The sequence below is a fragment of the Amblyraja radiata genome, chromosome 1 (genome assembly GCF_010909765.2).
Source record: "Amblyraja radiata isolate CabotCenter1 chromosome 1, sAmbRad1.1.pri, whole genome shotgun sequence".
NCBI classification, from domain to species: Eukaryota; Metazoa; Chordata; class Chondrichthyes; order Rajiformes; family Rajidae; genus Amblyraja; species Amblyraja radiata.
In genome coordinates this window covers 33329588-33346934 of record NC_045956.1, presented here as the reverse complement: position 1 = coordinate 33346934, position 17347 = coordinate 33329588, and the positions used below count along the sequence as shown (strand labels likewise).

The following is a 17347-nucleotide window of genomic DNA, read 5'->3' as shown; positions in this document are numbered from 1 at the left end:
AGCATTATGGAGAAACATGCAGACCGGAGAACTGTGTGGACAGTATTCCCAATTCCCTAAGGCTGTCAGATATTGGAGTAATGTAGGCCCAATGGCTCTGCTCTGCAAATTTTCCGAGCTTTGAACTAAATGTGAATGGATGTTGATGATTTTTCGCCCTGTCTGCTTGTCAACGGCCCCGCAAGTACACGAGAGATCACCTTCATTGATTCTACCTGTGGTGTCTGCATTCGGTTTGTTAAAATAAAAATTTGATTCTCCGATCCCAGTCGATCGTGTTGTGCAAGAGGTCGGAAATACTCCCGACAGATGAATCAACTTCCCGAGGGAAGACTGTGATTGTTATTGAGCAAATCACAAGGAGCTCAGCAGGTCAGACAGCATCCGTGTGGAGAGAATGGACAGATGATGTTTCAGGTCAGGACCCTTCTTCACACTCTCTAGAGTTTGAGTTTAGTTTATTGTCACGTGTACCAAGGTACAATGAAAAACGTTTGTTGCGTGCTATCCAGTCAGTGGAAAGACTACACATGATTATAATCAAGCCGTCCACAGTGTACAGATACATGATAAAGGGAATAACGTTTAGTGCAAGATAAAGTCCAGTAAATCTGATTCAAGACCAATGAGGTAGATAGTAGTTCAGGACTACTCTTTTGCTGGTGGTAGGAAGGTTCAGTTGCCTAATAACAGCTGGGAAGAAACTGTCCCTGAATCTGGAGGTGTGCGTTTTCACACTTCTGTACCTCTTGCCTGATGGTAGAGGGGAGACGAGGGAGGTAGCCAGGGTGAGACTGGTCCTTGATTATGCTGCTGGCCTTGCCGAGCAGCGTGAGGTGTAAATGGAGTCAATGGAAGGGAGGTTGGTTTGTGTGATGGTCTGGGCTGCGTCCACAATTCACTGCAATTTCTTGCGGTCTTGGATGGAGCTGTTCCCAAACCCAGCTGTGATACATCCCGATAAAATGCTTTCTACGGCGCATCTGTAGACGCTGATGATAGACGTTGGGGATATGCCGAACTTCCTGAGCCTTCTAAGGAATTAGAGGAGAATGTTTAAAGCGGGGCACAGAGGGAGAACTGTCACGAGAAGCGGTGGACGGACAGAGTAGGTGTCTTAGATCCCGATGGGCCTAAACTGATGGGCCTGGAGCCAGAGCTGGCAGGCACAAGACACAAGATGGCGGCGTAGGCAAGCATTGAGGAAACACACGTGGCTGTGGTAGTGAATCCGGGTCAGAACACGGTCGTAGAGCATGAGAACAAGAGGAGTCACGGAGGGGGAGCAGTGAGAGAGGGTCTCACAGAAATCCCGCCAGAGAGAGGAGGAGAACTTCTTCAGGGTGGGCGTACCTTGAGGTGATTTTGCAGTGAAATGGAGAAACAAGGAAAGAGCTGGAGGAACTCAGAGGGTTCAGGCAGCATCTGTGGAGGGAATGGACAGACGACCTTGCAAGTCGGGGTGCTTCAGGCAAGAGGGAATGCACAATGTTATTGTGGCTTTCATGAATTCCCTGGTGCTATGGTTAGATAAGGTGTTTATGCTGAGAGATTGTTGAAGCATGCTGTTATTCTACAAACATGCCACTTATATCTGTTTGCTAAGCAGGTGGATTAATCGTAACAATAACACTGGTCACAGTGAAGGCCCTGTCCCATTGTACGAGGTAATTCAATAGTTCTCCCGGGTTTTCCCCTGATTCGAGATGGGAGAATGTCTGTAGCGGGTCCGTAGGAGTTCGTGGATGTCTCGTACGAGTAAAAAGTAAAAAAATATTTTTACCCGTGAACATTTTTTGCAGGGATGAAAAAACCTCACGAGTTACCTGATGTCCCGAGTACCTACCGTTAGCATTACGAGCCGCTACGAGACATCCACCAACTCCTATGGACCCGCTACGGACATTCTCCGAGTTCGGATCAGGGGAAAACTCGGGGGAACTCTTGAATTACCTCGTACAGTGGGACAGGGGCTTAAGCAGTATAGCAACGCACCAACTATGAACTTTACCAAGCATAGCAGTGCTCTTTGACTCAACCCAAAACATCGTTTGTCCATTCCCTCCACAGTTATTGCCTGACCCATTGAGTTCCTCCAGCACTTATATATTTTGCTTCAGATTCCAACAGTTCCTGGTGCCTACTTTCAAGGGAACAAAACTAAACAGTGTCCACAATGAAGTGAAACAGGCTGCAGTCTTTGGCTTCCACTTCCACGATAGTCACTGAAATGCAATTAGCAAAAGAGTTCTTCAATATTTTGGATCATGTGCACGCTCTCTGTAGCTCTTAAATTAATGTATACCTTCATATCTCAAGACGTTTTAGTTTAAAAAAGTCTCTACTCCACAGGAGTATGTTCAATAGCAACATCTAGATCATGTGGTGTCACAATCTGGATCATTGCAGTCATATCCTTCATTGGTTTACACACACACACACATACACACCCATACAGGTGCATGCACATGCGCATACACTCACACATACACACACATGCGCACGCGCACACACGCACGCACACATGTTCCAATACAGGTGCACGCACATGCGCATACACTCACACATACATGCGCGCACACACACGCACCCATATGGGTCCATGCACACATACACACATACGTGTGCACATGCATGCACCCATACAGATGTATGCGCACACACGCACACACACACACACACACGTGTACATGCACTCACATGCATGGGCCTGGCTCCTTCAAATCAATGCCAGAGACCAGCAGAGCAGCCACATGGTCCTGTGTTTCCATCCATGAAACTCAAGCGGTTTCCACGAGTGCAGGGTTCAGGCATAAGACATTCTTCCCAAGTAGCTAGCAGGGACATAGCCTCGCTTCCCGTTGACTTCAGCCAGCCACCAGTCTTTGTTGCCGCTCAGATCACTGGACTTCACTATCTTCACTCGCTCATACTCTTGAAGGCTCAGTTCATGCTCGCTCCTTGCTTGGAAGGAGTACACTGCGTAGAATACCTGGAAAACAGAAGCAGTGGGCTCTAGTCAGAATGCAGCAGTGGCACTGCAGAGGAAATGCCCCTCTTCACATTGTCGCCTTGTTTGATATCATCAATGGAGAAGGTGTGGGTGATGGTTTAATGCTTTGCACTGCACATGACAATAACCTAAACTAACTAACTAACTTTGTCGGCATGGTGGTGCAGCGGTAGAGTTGCTGTCTTCACTGGATGAATTTAATGGAGGCCAATTGACTGGATGAATTTAAAAGAGAGTTAGATAGAGCTCTAGGGGCTAGCAGAATCAAGGGATATGGGGAGAAGGCAGGCATGGGTTACTGATTGTAGATGATTAGCCATGATCACAATGAATGGCGGTGCTGGCCCAAAGGGCCAAATGGCCTCCTCCTGCACCTATTTTTTTATGTTTCTATGTTTACACCGCCAGAAACCTAGGTTTAATCCTGACTACAGATGCTGTCTGTACGGAGTTTGTACATTCTTCCCGTGATCGCTTGGGTTTTCCCTGGGATCTTTAGTTTCCTCTCACACTCCAAAGACGTGCAGGTTTGTTGGTTAATTGGCTCTGTATAAATGTAAATTGTCCCGGGGATCACTGATCAGCATGGAATGACCAGTGGGCAATAGGCCCTGTTTCCATGCTGTATGTCTAAACTAAACTAAACTAACAAACTTATTATTATCGCCTGAATTGATACGGTGATAGCTTTGTTTTACCTGGTAACCAAATCAAATCAGGTTTGGTTTAGGTTTGGAGATACAGCACGGAAACAGGCCCTTCGGCCCATCGAGTCCACGCCGACCCATTCCCACTCGTTCTATATTTTCCCAATTTCACATCCACTCCCTACACACTTGGGGCAATTTACAGAGGGCCGATTAACCTTCAAACCCGCAGGTCTTTGGGAAGGTGGGGGAAACCGGAGCAAACCCACGCGGTCACAGGGAGAACGTGCAAACTGCACACAGACTTCACCCACAGTCAGGATCAAACCCGGGTCTCTGACGCTGTAAGGCAGCAACAGAACTGCAGCATCACCGTGCAGACCTTTAGTAATATAAGATACAACTCTACGCGAGTCCTGACTCAGATTCAGATTCAAATTCAAACTTTATTGTCATTGTGCAGTGTACAGTAGAGACAACGAAATGCAGTTAGCATCTCCCTAGAAGAGCGACATAAATATGAGCAATAAATAAATATATTTACGTGCATTCAGTCATAGTAGTGCAATTATTTTTGCAGGTCCAGCAACGGAGAGACCTGTAGCGCCTCCCGGATGGTAGGAGGGTAAACAGTCCGTGGTTGGGGTGAGAGCAGTCCTTGACGATGCTGAGTGCCCTTCGCAGACATTGCTTGCTTTGGACAGACTCAATGGAGGGGAGTGAGGAACCGGTGATGCGTTGGGCAATTTTCACCACCCTCTGCAGTGCTTTCCGGTCGGAGACAGAGCAATTGCCATACCATACTGTGATGCAGTTGGTAAGGATGCTCTCGATGGTGCAGCGGTAGAAGTTCACCAGAATCTGAGGAGACAGATGGACCTTCTTGCACCCTGGTCCAGGCCGTTCCTCCCTCACTCTGCCCATCTCTCCCTCTCCCCCCGTCTCTCCCTCTCTCTCTCTCTCTTTGTCGCTCTGTCTGTCTCTCTCCCTCTTTCTGTCTCTTTCTCCATCTCCCTCCCATCTCTCAGTCTGTCGATCTCTCTCCCTGGCCGTCTTCCAGTCCGTCTATCTCTCTGTCTGTTTGTCTGTCTGTCTGTTTTTCCCTCTCCCCCCAAAAGGTGAAGTCTTTTCTTCCCTGCTCAGTCAAAGCATGCACTTATCTAATAAAACAAGCTTGTCTTTCTACCTTCAGTTAATCTTATGACCTTGCTGGTAGCCCTACGATTTACTGGTCCCCCCAAGTCAGCCTAAGCATTCGTCCAAAACATCTACTTGTTGTGCTGAGCAGGGTGGTGCTGCCAATGTAGCCGACAGCCTTTTATCTGAAGATCAACACAAAATGCTGGAGTAACTCAGTGAGACAGACAACATCTCTGGAGAGAAAGAATGGGTGACGTTTTGGGTCTAGACCATTTTATATGACATAGTCCATTTAAATCTCCAAAGACTCTCCAAAGTGGAGAGGATGTTTCCACTAGTGGGAGAGTCTAGGACCTGAGGTCATAGCCTCAGTATTAAAGGACGTTATTTTAGGAAGGAGACGAGGAGGAATTTCTTTAGCCAGAGGGTGGTGAATCTGCGGAATTATTTGCCACAGAAGGATGTGGAGGCCAAGTCAATGGATATTTTTTAGGCAGAGATAGATTTGTGATTAGTACGGGTGTCAAGGGGAAGGCAGGAAAATAAGGTTAAGAGGGGGAGATAGATCAGCCATGATTGAATGGCGGAGTAGACTTGATGGGCCGAATGGCCTAATTCTGCTCTCAGAACTGATGAACTAATGACACAACATCCTTCCTGTGATGGAGGCGACCAGAATTGCTCTCCTTCAGTCGTGTTCCGGACTGGATTATAGTACAGGGGTCAGATGTTCTATAGCTCAGCTCAGGGCCACATCCCACTGAGAATAGCAGACCCTGCCGCAAGCAACACATGTCCAACCAGCTGCTCCTGTCTCAGCCTGACCGTGGGACCTGCTACAACCACTGAGCAGGTGGACACAGTCCTGCATCTCAACCAGCACGGCATCTCTCCTCGTAGGTCATCTTGGGCGAGACAGCAGAGAGTGATGGACACTGCCCGGTCCATCACAGGTACTGACCTCCCCACCATCGAAGGTCCATCACAGTACTGACCTCCCCACCATCGAAGGTCCATCACAGTACTGATCTCCCCACCATCGAAGGTCCATCACAGTACTGATCTCTCCACCATTGAAGGTCCATCACAGTACTGACCTCCCCACCATCGGAGGTCCATCACAGTACTGACCTCCCCACCATTGAAGGTCCATCACAGTACTGACCTCCCCACCATTGAAGGTCCATCACAGTACTGATCTCCCCACCATCGGAGGTCCATCACAGTACTGACCTCCCCACCATTGAAGGTCCATCACAGTACTGATCTCCCCATCATTGAAGGTCCATCACAGTACTGATCTCCCCACCATTGAAGGTCCATCACAGTACTGATCTCCCCACCATCAAAAGGATCTATCAGTTTAGTTTATTACTAGTGTCACGTGTACTGAGGTACACTGAAAAGCTTTTGTTGCTACCCAGTCAGCGGAAAGACTATACATGATTACAACCGAGCCGTCCACAGTGTACAGACACAGGATAAAGGGAATAACATTCGGTGCGAGATAAACTCCAGTAAAGTCCGATTCAAGATAGTGCGAGGGTCTCCAAAGAGGTAGACGAGTGGTCAAGACCGTGCTATAAGAGGTGCTGCCTGAAAAAGGCAGCCAATATCATCAGAGACGCACACCACCCTGGCCACGCTCTCATCTCACTGCTACCATTGAGAGGAATCGTTTAGTTTAGTTTATTAGTGTCACGTGTGCCGAGGTTCAGTGAAAAGCTTTTTTGTGGCGTGCTATCCAGTCAGTAGAAAGACTATACATGATTACAATCGAGCCGTCCACAGTGCACAGATATAGAATAAAAGGAATAACGTTTAGTGCAAGATAAAGTCCAGTAACTATATTTCTTTTGGGCAGTTTACAATCCAGCGGTATGAATATTGATTTCTCTACCTTCAAGTAACTCTTACTTTCCCTCTCTCTCATCCCTCCCCCACCCTAGTTCCCCGACTAGTTTCACTGTCCTCCTGATTAATTTTACTGTTTGTATGCCTCGTTGTCACCTTCCCCTCAGCCAACAATGAACCATTCCACTGGCAGACCCATTGTTTCTGCTTGGTCTTGTCCCACCAAACTTATTTCCACATACCTCCACTCCATCCTATCCCCCCTGGTCAAATCCCTCCCCACCCATGTCCAAGACACCTCACACGCTCTTCGTCTCCTCCATGACTTCCGTTTTCCAGGCCCCCACTCCCTCATCTTCACCATGGATGTCCAGTCACTCTACACCTCCATCCCCCACCAGAAGGGTCTCAAAGTCCTCCGTTTCTTCCTCAACCGCAGAACCAACCAATCCCCGTCTACTGATACTCTCCTCCGCCTAGCGGAGCTGGTCCTTACCCTCAACAACTTTTCCTTTGACTCCTCCCATTTTCTCCAAATTCACGGCGGAGCTATGGGCCCAAGTTGTGCCTGCCTCTTTGTCGGGTACATCAAACAATCCTTGTTCAAGGCATACCGTGGCCCTATCCCCGAACTCTACCTCCGCTACATTGACGACTGCATTGGTGCTACCTCCTGCACCCATGCAGAACTCACTGACTTCATCCATTTCACCACTAACTTCCATCCGGCACTCAAATACACCTGGACCATTTCCGACATCTCCCTACCGTTTCTGGACCTCACTATCTCCATCACAGGTAACAGACTACTGTCCGACATCTACTACAAACCCACTGACTCCCATGGCTATCTGGACTACACTTCTTCCCACCCTCCTTCCTGTAAGGACTCCATCCCCAATTCCTCCGTCTACGCCGCATCTGCACCCAGGATGAGGTGTTCCAAACCAGAGCATCTAAAATGTCCTCATTCTTTAGGGAACGGGGGTTCCCTTCTTTGACAATAGATGAGGCTCTCACCAGGGTCTCTATATCCCGTAACTCTGCTCTCACTCCCCATCCCCCACTCATAACAAGGGCAGAGTCCCCCTTGTCCTCACCTTCCACCCTACCAACCGTCACATACAACAAATAATCCTCCGACATTTTCGCCACCTTCAACGGGATCCCACCACTGGCCACATCTTCCCATCTCCTCCCCTGTCTGCTTTCCGCAGAGACCGCTCCCTCTGTAACTCCCTGGTCAATTCGTCCCTTCCCACCCAAACCACCTCCTCACCTGGTACTTCCCCTTGCAACCGCAGGAAATGCTACATTTGTCGCTTTACCTCCCCCCTTGACTCCATTCAAGGACCCAAGCAGTCTTTAAGAAGGAACTGCAAAATCTGGAAAATCGAAGGTACACAAAAATGCTGGAGAAACTCAGCGGGTGCAGCAACATCTATGGAGCGAAGGAAATAGGTAACGTTTCAGGCCGAAACCCTTCTTCAGACTGATGGGGGGTGGGGGGAGGCGGGGGGGAAGAAAGGAAAAAGGAGGAGGAGCCCGAGGGCTGAGGGAGAGCTAGGAAGGGGAGGAGACAGCAAGGGCTAACAGAATTGTGAGAATTCAACGTTCATGCCACCAGGATGCAGACTCCCCAAGCGGAATATGAGGTGCTGTTCCTCCAATTTCCGGTGTTGCTCGCTCTGGCCATGGAGGAGGCCCAGGACAAAGAGGTCGGATATAGAATGGGAGGGGGAGTTGAAGTGCTGAGCCACCGGGTCAGGTTGGTTAATGCGGATCGAGCGGAGGTGTTCGGCGAAACGATCGCCAAGCCTACGCTTGGTCTCACCGATATAGATCAGCTGACATCTAGAGCAGCGAATGGAATAGATGAGGTTGGATGAGACAGGCAGAGGCTCACCTGCACCTCCGCCAACCTCATCTATTGCATCTGCTGTTCCAGGTGTCAGCTGTTACCCTTCCATATCTCTAGTTTCTCTCTTCACTGACTCCGTCTGAAGAAGGGTCTCAACCCAAAACGTCACCCATTCCTTCTCTCCAGAGATGCTGCCTGTCCCGCTGAGTTACTCCAGCATTTTGTGTCTATCTAAAGTTCAGTAAGGTCCGATTAGAGATAGTTTGAAGGTACAGGAGCCTGAGAACCGTGACCTCCAGGTTTACGGACAGCTTCTTCACAGGTGCTTGGAGTTTGTACGTTCTCCCTGTGACAGCGTGGGTTTCCTCCGGGTGCTCCGGTTTCCTCCCACATCCCAAAGACGTGCAGGTTTGTAGGTTAACTGACTTCTGTAAACTGCCCCAAGTGTGTAGGACAAAGCTAGTGTAGGGGTGATCGCTGGTTGGAGGCGGACTCGCTGGGTCGAAGGGCCTGTTTCCGTGCTGTATCTTTAAACTACCAAGTAAACTAAACAACACGAACCTTAACGCTAACTCGGCACTGATCTGCTACAGACTTTGTAAAACGTTGCACTATCTAAACTGGTATGCAGTTTTTTTTTGTTTTTTGTTTTAACTTTTTTTTTAAACCAAAAATAATTGAATCAATTATGAACATTAATATTTACAATACAATAAAACAAACGAGAACCAACCACCACAATACAAGACAAACAAATATACTAAATAAACTTCTATACAACTATGTTACACTCCTTGTCAAAGACGCATTCAACCCCCCGCGGTGCCCAGCGGTCCCGGAAATCCCCCAGGGTGCCCGTGGACAGCGTGTAGTCCCTCTCTAACACCACCCGGGCGCGGACGTAACCCCGGAAAAGGGGCAGGCAGCCGGCTCGGGCAGAGCCCTCTTCCGCCTGGCGCCATGACTCGCGGATGGCCAGCTTGGCTAGGCCCAGGAGCAACCAAACCAGGACATCTTCAGCCCTACCCTCTCCCCTACGCACAGGGTGTCCAAAGATGAGAATGGTGGGTGTGAAGTGCAGCCAGAAGGGAAGGAGCAGCCCCTTTAGATATTGGAACAGTGGCTGCAGCCTCACACACTCCATGTACACGTGGTACACACACTATTCCCGCCCGCAACAGTGGCAGGCGGCTGGCGAGTCCGTGAACCGCGAGAGAAACAGGTTGCAGGGAACTCCTCGGTGCAATACCCTCCACCCCAGGTCCCCGATGTAGAGGGGGAGAATCCCTGCGTAGAGGGACACCCACCGGGGGCCCCCTCACAACCAGAAGGCAACACCGACCGCCACTTGGTGTCTGGACGGTGGACCAGGGCGAGGAAGTGTAGGGTGTGGAGGAGGAGCCCGTACAGGACACGCCTCCCTGTGTCTCGGATTGAGATGAAGGGTGTCGAGGAAAGGCGGCTCAAATTGTGTGGGATCGGCTCCCGGGAAGGATTACGGCGCCTGGGTCCGACGAATACGTCCGGCTGAGAGGGGGTTTACTCCACACGCTTGAGCCCCCCCGACACCCGGTGGGGCGGGACAAGGGCCGGCCACTCTCACGCCCGCGTTGGTTTGCACTGTTATGGTCTGGTTAGCTTGTATAACATAATTTATTGTATATTGACCTGTTGTGTTGCATTAGTATGCCCGTAAAGATGCAGCGAGTAAGAATTTCATAATCCCAGTCCCACTGTATATAACAACAAACACTCTTGAATCTTTATAATGTGGGTCACCTTCAGTGCTAGCCTGATAGGTCTGATCGGATTAGTGGTCATCGAATTCTAGAGTCATGCAACGTGGAAACAGGCCCTTCGGCCCAACATGCCCATTCCGACCAACATGCCCCATCTACACTAGTCCCACCTCACCCCATATCCCTCTAAACCTGTCCTATCCATGCACCTGCTTCTGTTTCTTAAACATTGTGATAGTCCCTGCCTCAATTACCTCCTCCGGCAGCTCGTTCCATACATCCACCACTTTGTGTGAAAAAGTTACTCCTTAGGTTTCTATTAAATCTTACCCCCCCCCCTCCCTTGCCTTAAACATACGTCCTCTTCTCTGGGCAAAAGAACCTGATCTATTCCTTTCATGGTTTTGTACTCCTCTATAAGATCACCCCTCATTCTCTATCGCCCCAAGGAATAAAGTCCTAGTATGCTCAACCTCTCCTTCTAGCTCTGGGCCTCAAGTCCAGGAATGAGTGGCTTAGCATATGATCAGCATTTAACGCCACTGGTCCTGTACCCGCTGGAGTTTAGAAGGTTGAGGGGAGACCTCGTTGAAACTTACAGAATAATGAAAGTAGGTATGTTGCAAAGCCTACCTGAAGCGTCGTTGAATATCTGCCGCTGAGGTTGTGCGCGATTTTGGCGCCGTTTAGAGGGGGCGGGTTTAAAACGCGATTTTCTCTAGGCTGTTCAAATCGAAGATGTTCAGCCTAGTTAATTATTAACGAAAAATCGCTGAAAGACCCCGTCGCAAAAGCTATTATTAGTTTTAAAGGCCTCGTAAAATAGTTATAGTAGTTTAAAAATCAATCTCTAAACCCGCGACCGCCGGCAACCGCAGGGTCTCATAAAGCAAATATCTGAAGGTAGGCTGTATATTTTTACATTAAAAAGGGCTTCTAAAGATCCCTTTATACAAAGTTTAATATTGCGAGTAGCTCAATTTGGCCCCATTATATCCCGCAGTATTTTTCTGGGCATTTGGGGTACAAAACTACCGCAATGTGAACGTTCTAAACCAGCGCGTTCCACAGGGACCCACTGGAAAGCTGATTTAAATGGGCATTTATTTACAGCAATTGAACACTAAATTCCTTCCATTTGGTCTATAAATTAATGTAAATGAGATTTAAAAATCATGTTTTATTGTGAATTATTTGTGAATATTATTTGGACATTTAGGCTATTTAAAAATGTTAATCATTTATTAAGAAATGGATAGATGTTTAGATCTAGTAATTGAAGTCTGAAATTAGCTACAATTAGGTAACTAACTAATTATATGCTTTAATTTCAGGTCATCCAAGTAAGATTATTTTATATTTGTTTCAGAATGCTTCAATCTATGATAACTGAAAATTTCATTCAGTTCTCTTAATTTTTAAGAAAGTTATGGGCTTTTGACTGTTCACGATCACAGCTTTTTTGTTATGTCCATAGAAAATCAATAGGGAACAAGATGCTCATTTCCCAGTATGAAAATGGCCATAACTTTTTTAATACTTGAGATATGAAAGTGAATTAGGTGTCAAATTAAACTTATTTTTATGCTTTATCTGATGGGATAAATTGCAGACTTGATTTTTAAAATCTCAAAATTTTGTAACATTGCTAATGAAAGGCATAGATAGAGTGGATGTGGAGAGGATGTTTCCACTGGTGGGAGAGTCTAGGACCAGAGGTCATAACCTCAGAATTAAAGGGCGCTCTTTTAGAAAGGAGGTTTAATCTGTGGAGCTCATTGCCACAGAGGGCCAAGACAGTGGATATTTTTAAAGCAGAGATAGACAAACCCTTGATTAGAACAGACATCAAGGGTTATGGGGAGAAGGCAGGAAATGGGATTAGGAGGCCATGATTGAATGATTGAAGGTCAAGACCCTTCTTCAGACTTCAGCCACCGAAATGTCACCTATCCATGTTCTCCAGAGATGCTGCCTGACCCGCTGAGTTACTCCAGCACTTCAGGACGTTTTGTTTTCAGACTGTCTCCCATGTTGTTGAGGCCAGGTGGACTGGGAGGCCGGGGTGAGACCTTACCTGCTGCTCTCCGACCTCGCTCGAGTTGTCGTCGCTGCCGCTGAACGACACCGTGTCGGAGCTGCAGAGACTCGTCTCCTGGGAGCAGTTGAGTGCAGTGTCGCTGGCGCCGGCGCTGAGGGGCGGAGACTTCGCCAGGCCGGGCTCTCCAGGTAGCGGCGTTGCAAAAAGGGTGATGTCGTCAAAGTGGTTGTCCACCGCCGAGCTGTCGGGCAGCGAGCAGTTGTGGCCGGCGCTGGGGTTATAGGGCTTCAAGAACGAGGAGTACACATAGCCCCGTGTCACTGTGGGGACCAAAGCAGAGGCACCTGTTTAATACTATATCAATACACATGCAACATTGAATACGGTAGATACAACCAAGTCTAAAGAAGGGTCCCGTGATGAAACGTCACCTGTCCAGTTGAGTTTATTGTCACGTGTACCGAGGTACAGCGAAAAGCTTTTTTGTTGCGTGCTATCCAGTCAGCGGAAAGACTCAACTTCTCTTCATCGGCGAGACCAAGCGCAGACTCGGAGATCGTTTCGCTGAACACCTCCGCTCAATCCGTCTTAACATACCTGATCTCCCGGTTGCTCAGCACTTCAACCCCCCCTCCCATTCCCAATCTGACCTTTCTGTCCTGGGCCTTCTCCATTGTCAGAGTGAGGCCCAGCACAAAATGGAGGAACAGCACCTCATATTTCGCTTGGGAGCTTACACCCCAGCGGTATGAACATTGACTTCTCTAACTTCAGATAGCTCTTGCTTTCTCTCTCCATCCCCTCCCCCTTCCCACTAGTCTTAATGTCTCCGCCTACATTCTATCTTTGTCCCGCCCCTTTCCTTGACATCAGTCTGAAGAAGGGTCTCGACCCGAAATGTCACCCATTCCTTCTCTCCAGAGATGCTGCCTGTCCCACTGAGTTACTCCAGCACTTTGTATTTACCAGCGGAAAGACAATGTCTATTCACCTCCACAGATGCTGCCTGACCTGCTGAGATCTTCCAACACTTCCAGAAGGAACACCACCTCATATTGCAGCTTACAACACAGAGGCTTGAGCAGTGAATTCTCCACTTTCAGGTAATAACTTACCCATAAACACCCTCCACTCCCTTATTCACCCACATTCCATCTGCATTCCTTCCTCTGGCTTCTGACGCCTCTTCAAGCCATATCTTATCTCACAGAGTGCTGGAGTAACTCAGCCGGGTCAGGCAGCATCTCTGGAGAACATGGATACAGAGTGCTGGAGTGTGAACTGTGAAGAGGATGTTAGGAGGTTGCAGGGTGACCTAGACAAGTTGAGTGAGTGGGCAGATGCGTGGCAGATGCAGTATAATATAGATAAATGTGAGGTTTTCCACTTTGGTGGCAAAAACAAGGGGGCAGATTATTATCTCAATGAGGTTAGGTTAGGTAAGGGGGATGTACAGCGGTCACTAAAAGTTGGCGTGAAGAAAGCAGGCAGTGAAGAAAGCTAATGGAATGTTGGCCTTCATTTTTTTATTTTTTTAATATTTTATTTATTATTTTTTTATTTTTTTAATATTTTATTTATTAGAAGTGAGTACAATACATTGGTACAAAAACGATGTTAACATATTACATTCTCTGTACAACTTCCCTTTTTTTTTAAAGAGGGAAGTGAGAAAGCAGAGAAGAAAAAGAGGTTGTGAAAAGTGAAGAATAGATTAGTGAGCGTGAGTGAAAAACAGATAAAGAAAAAGTGAAAGAGAAGGAATAAGTGAAGAAGGAAAGCAGGAGGGAGATTATTCAATCGCCACAGTGAGATGATTTTTTTTAAATATTCTAAATCATCTTTCACCCATACCTGAAACTGTTAGTTTTCATGATACTATGTCACCACATGAATCCAAGAAATCAATAAATGGGGACCAACTCCTTAATAGGTCTTGTTTGTCTATTAGGAGGAGTCTCATTTCTTCCAAATGTGCTGTGTCCAGCATATTACTGATCCACATTTTAAATGTTGGTATATTTGCATTTTTCCAAAATTTAAGTATGTTTTTTTGCTGTTTATAACCCATAATTGAAAAATGAGTTTTGGTGTGTATTTAATTTGTTCCCATCTCCACTTACTCCATATATAATCATTTCAGTGTTAGGTTTCAATTTTGTCTTAAATAGCTTTGAGAATATATCAAATATGTCACACCAAAATTTATAAAGTTTTGTACAAGAGACAAATGAGTGCGTAATATTGGCATTTTGAGAAAGACAGTTATCACAAATGGGAGAAATATTTGGATAAAATTTATTCAACCAAGTTTTGGAATAATATAATCTATGTAATATTTTAAATATGAATTAAATTATGTCTAGCGTTGATCGAACATTTATGTATATGTATCAAATATTTTTCCCATGTTTCTTTTATCATTAATTATTTTTCCCAGTCTTCTCTAATTGCCTCTGTTGATGGTAATTCTATATTTAAAATACTGTTATACAAGTATGATATTAATTTTGTTGACTCCGCCTTGATATTCATTACTTCTTCCAGTGGATCTAAAATTATACTTTGGAATCTTGGTATATATTTCTTCATAAAATCACAAACCTGTAGGTATTTAAAATATTGATTCTTATTCAATTTAAATTTTGATTTTAGTTGTTGGAATGATAATAAATTTCCCAATTCATACAAATCACCTACCTTTTTAATTCCCACTTTTTCCCATTGTTTATATGTTTTATCCATACCAGATGGTTTAAATACTGGGTTATTCACTACTGGTGTTAGCACTGATAAATTTCTTCATTTTAAAGTTAATTTTATTTGTTTCCAGATTCGTATTGTATTTTGTATAATTGGATTCTCCTTATATAACATATTATTCAGCTTTATTGGGGAAAAAAAGATCGCTCCTAGATCGTAGGGGATGCAATCCTCTTTCTCCATTCTTATCCATTCCAACTGTTGAGCAGAACTGTCCAACCAATAAATTATATTCTTAATATGTACTGCCCAATAATAGTATAGAAAATTAGGTAGTGCAAATCCCCCCACCTCTTTGGGTTTGCACAAGTGATTTCTTTTAATTCTATGTGCTTTATAATCCCAACTAATATTAAAAATATTCGAGTCTAATTTATAAAAAAAGTGTTTTGGTATATATATCGGTATAGATATTGGAATAAATATATTATTTGTGGTAGCGCTATTATTTTTATAGAGTTTATTCTGCCGATTAGTGACAGTCTCCAAAATGTAATCAGTGAATCAAATTTATTTAATAATGGTATAAAATTAGCATTAAATAATGATTTATATCTTCTAGTAACTTGAATACCCAAATACTTAAATTTTTCCGTTGCGATTTTAAATGGAAATTTTAATAGGTGATTCGCTTTCTGGGGTTTTAATGACATAATTTCACTTTTATTCCAATTTATTCTACAACCGGAGAAAGAGCCAAGTTTCTCTATTAGATTTAATAGATTCGGGATGCTCGTTTGGGAGTTTGTAATATATAAAAGTATATCATCTGCATATAGTGATATTTTATTAATAGTATCCTTAGTATTATATCCCTGAATATCCGGATGCCTTCTTATCCTTTCAGCAAGCGGCTCTATCATAAGTGCAAATAGCAGGGGTGATAAAACACAGCCCTGCCTATTGCCCCTCGATAATTGAAATTTTGAAGATAATATATTATTAGTTAGTATTCTTGCCATTGGTTTATCATATAGTAATTTATCCCATCTGATAAAATTCTCTCCCATATTAAATTTTTGGAGTACATTGTATAAATACTGCCATTCTACCTGATCAAATGCTTTCTCTGCATCCAGAGATATAACTGACAAGTCTTCCTTTTCCGTTTTGTATGAATACATTATATTAAAAAGGCGTCTCAAATTGTTAGATGATTGTCTTTTAGGTATAAACCCCGTTTGGTCCGGATTTATCAATTTATTAATATATTTACTCAATCTTCTTGCTAAAGTTCTTGCTAAAATTTTCTGATCTGTATTTAGGAGTGATATGGCTCTATATGAGCCCGGTTCTTCTAAGTCCTTATCTTTTTTAGGTATTAACGTAATTGTGGATTCGGCTAATGTTTCTGGTAATTTATTTTCGGTAAAGGCATATTTATATAATTTAAGTAACCGTGGTACCATTAACTCCTGGAAACCTTTATAGAATTCATTATTAAAACCATCTGGTCCTGGCGTTTTCCCATTTGTCAGCTCTTTTATTGTTTCACTTATTTCTTCCCTTGTGATCTGTGCTCCTAATTCCTCTTGTTCCAAAATATCCAATTTTGGCAGATTACAATTATCTAAAAAATCTACAATTTTATTGTCTTCTATTTTAATTTTAGACGTATACAAGTTTTGATAAAATTGGGCAAACCTTTTATTAATATCCTGGGGTAACGTTAATAGTTCCCCATTCTCTGATTTGATTTTAGTAATCGTCTTTTCCTTCTCCTGTTTCTTCAATTGTCTAGCCAGAAGTTTATGTGGTTTATCACTAAATTCAAACAAGAGGAGTTCAGTATAGGAGTAAAGAGGTTCTTCTGCAGTTGTATAGGGCTCTGGTGAGACCACATCTGGAGTATTGTGTATAGTTTTGGTCTCCTAATTTGAGGAAGGACATCCTTGTGATTGAGGCAGTGCAGCGTAGGTTCACGAGATTGATCCGTGGGATGGCGGGACTGTCATATGAGGAAAGATTGAAAAGACTAGGCTGGTATTCACTGGAGTTTAGAAGGATGAGGGGAGGATCTTATAGAAACATATAAAATTATAAAAGGACTGGACCAGCTAGATGCAGGGAAATTTTTCCCAATGTTGGGCGAGTCCAGAACCAGGGGCCACAGTCTTAGAATAAAGGGGAGGTCATTTAAGACTGAGGTGAGAAAAAACATTTTAACCCAGAGAGTTGTGAATTTATGGAATTCCCTGCCACAGAGGGCAGTGGAGACCAAATCACTGGATGGATTTAAGAGAGAGTTAGATAGAGCTATAGGGACTAGTGGAGTCAAGGGATATGCGG

The 17347-nt window shown here is 44.9% G+C and overlaps 1 protein-coding gene and 1 long non-coding RNA gene across 2 annotated transcripts in view; one reads left to right on the top strand and one right to left on the bottom strand.

The window, feature by feature from the left end:
* The first annotated feature begins 584 nt into the window (after positions 1-584).
* On the top strand, positions 585-8782 carry LOC116972484. Its single transcript, XR_004411815.1, has 3 exons — positions 585-605; positions 784-788; positions 8762-8782. It is a non-coding gene; the product is annotated as an uncharacterized LOC116972484 (long non-coding RNA).
* arhgef38 (Rho guanine nucleotide exchange factor 38) overlaps positions 2569-17347 on the bottom strand; it is an 89812-nt gene continuing 75033 nt past the window's right edge. The window contains exons 13-14 of the mRNA XM_033020225.1: positions 12332-12615; positions 2569-2992 (exon numbers count right to left, since the gene is read on the bottom strand). Of these exons, the coding sequence (XP_032876116.1) occupies positions 2807-2992; positions 12332-12615 (470 nt within the window). The 3' untranslated portion in view covers positions 2569-2806. The remainder of the gene's footprint in view (positions 2993-12331; positions 12616-17347) is intronic.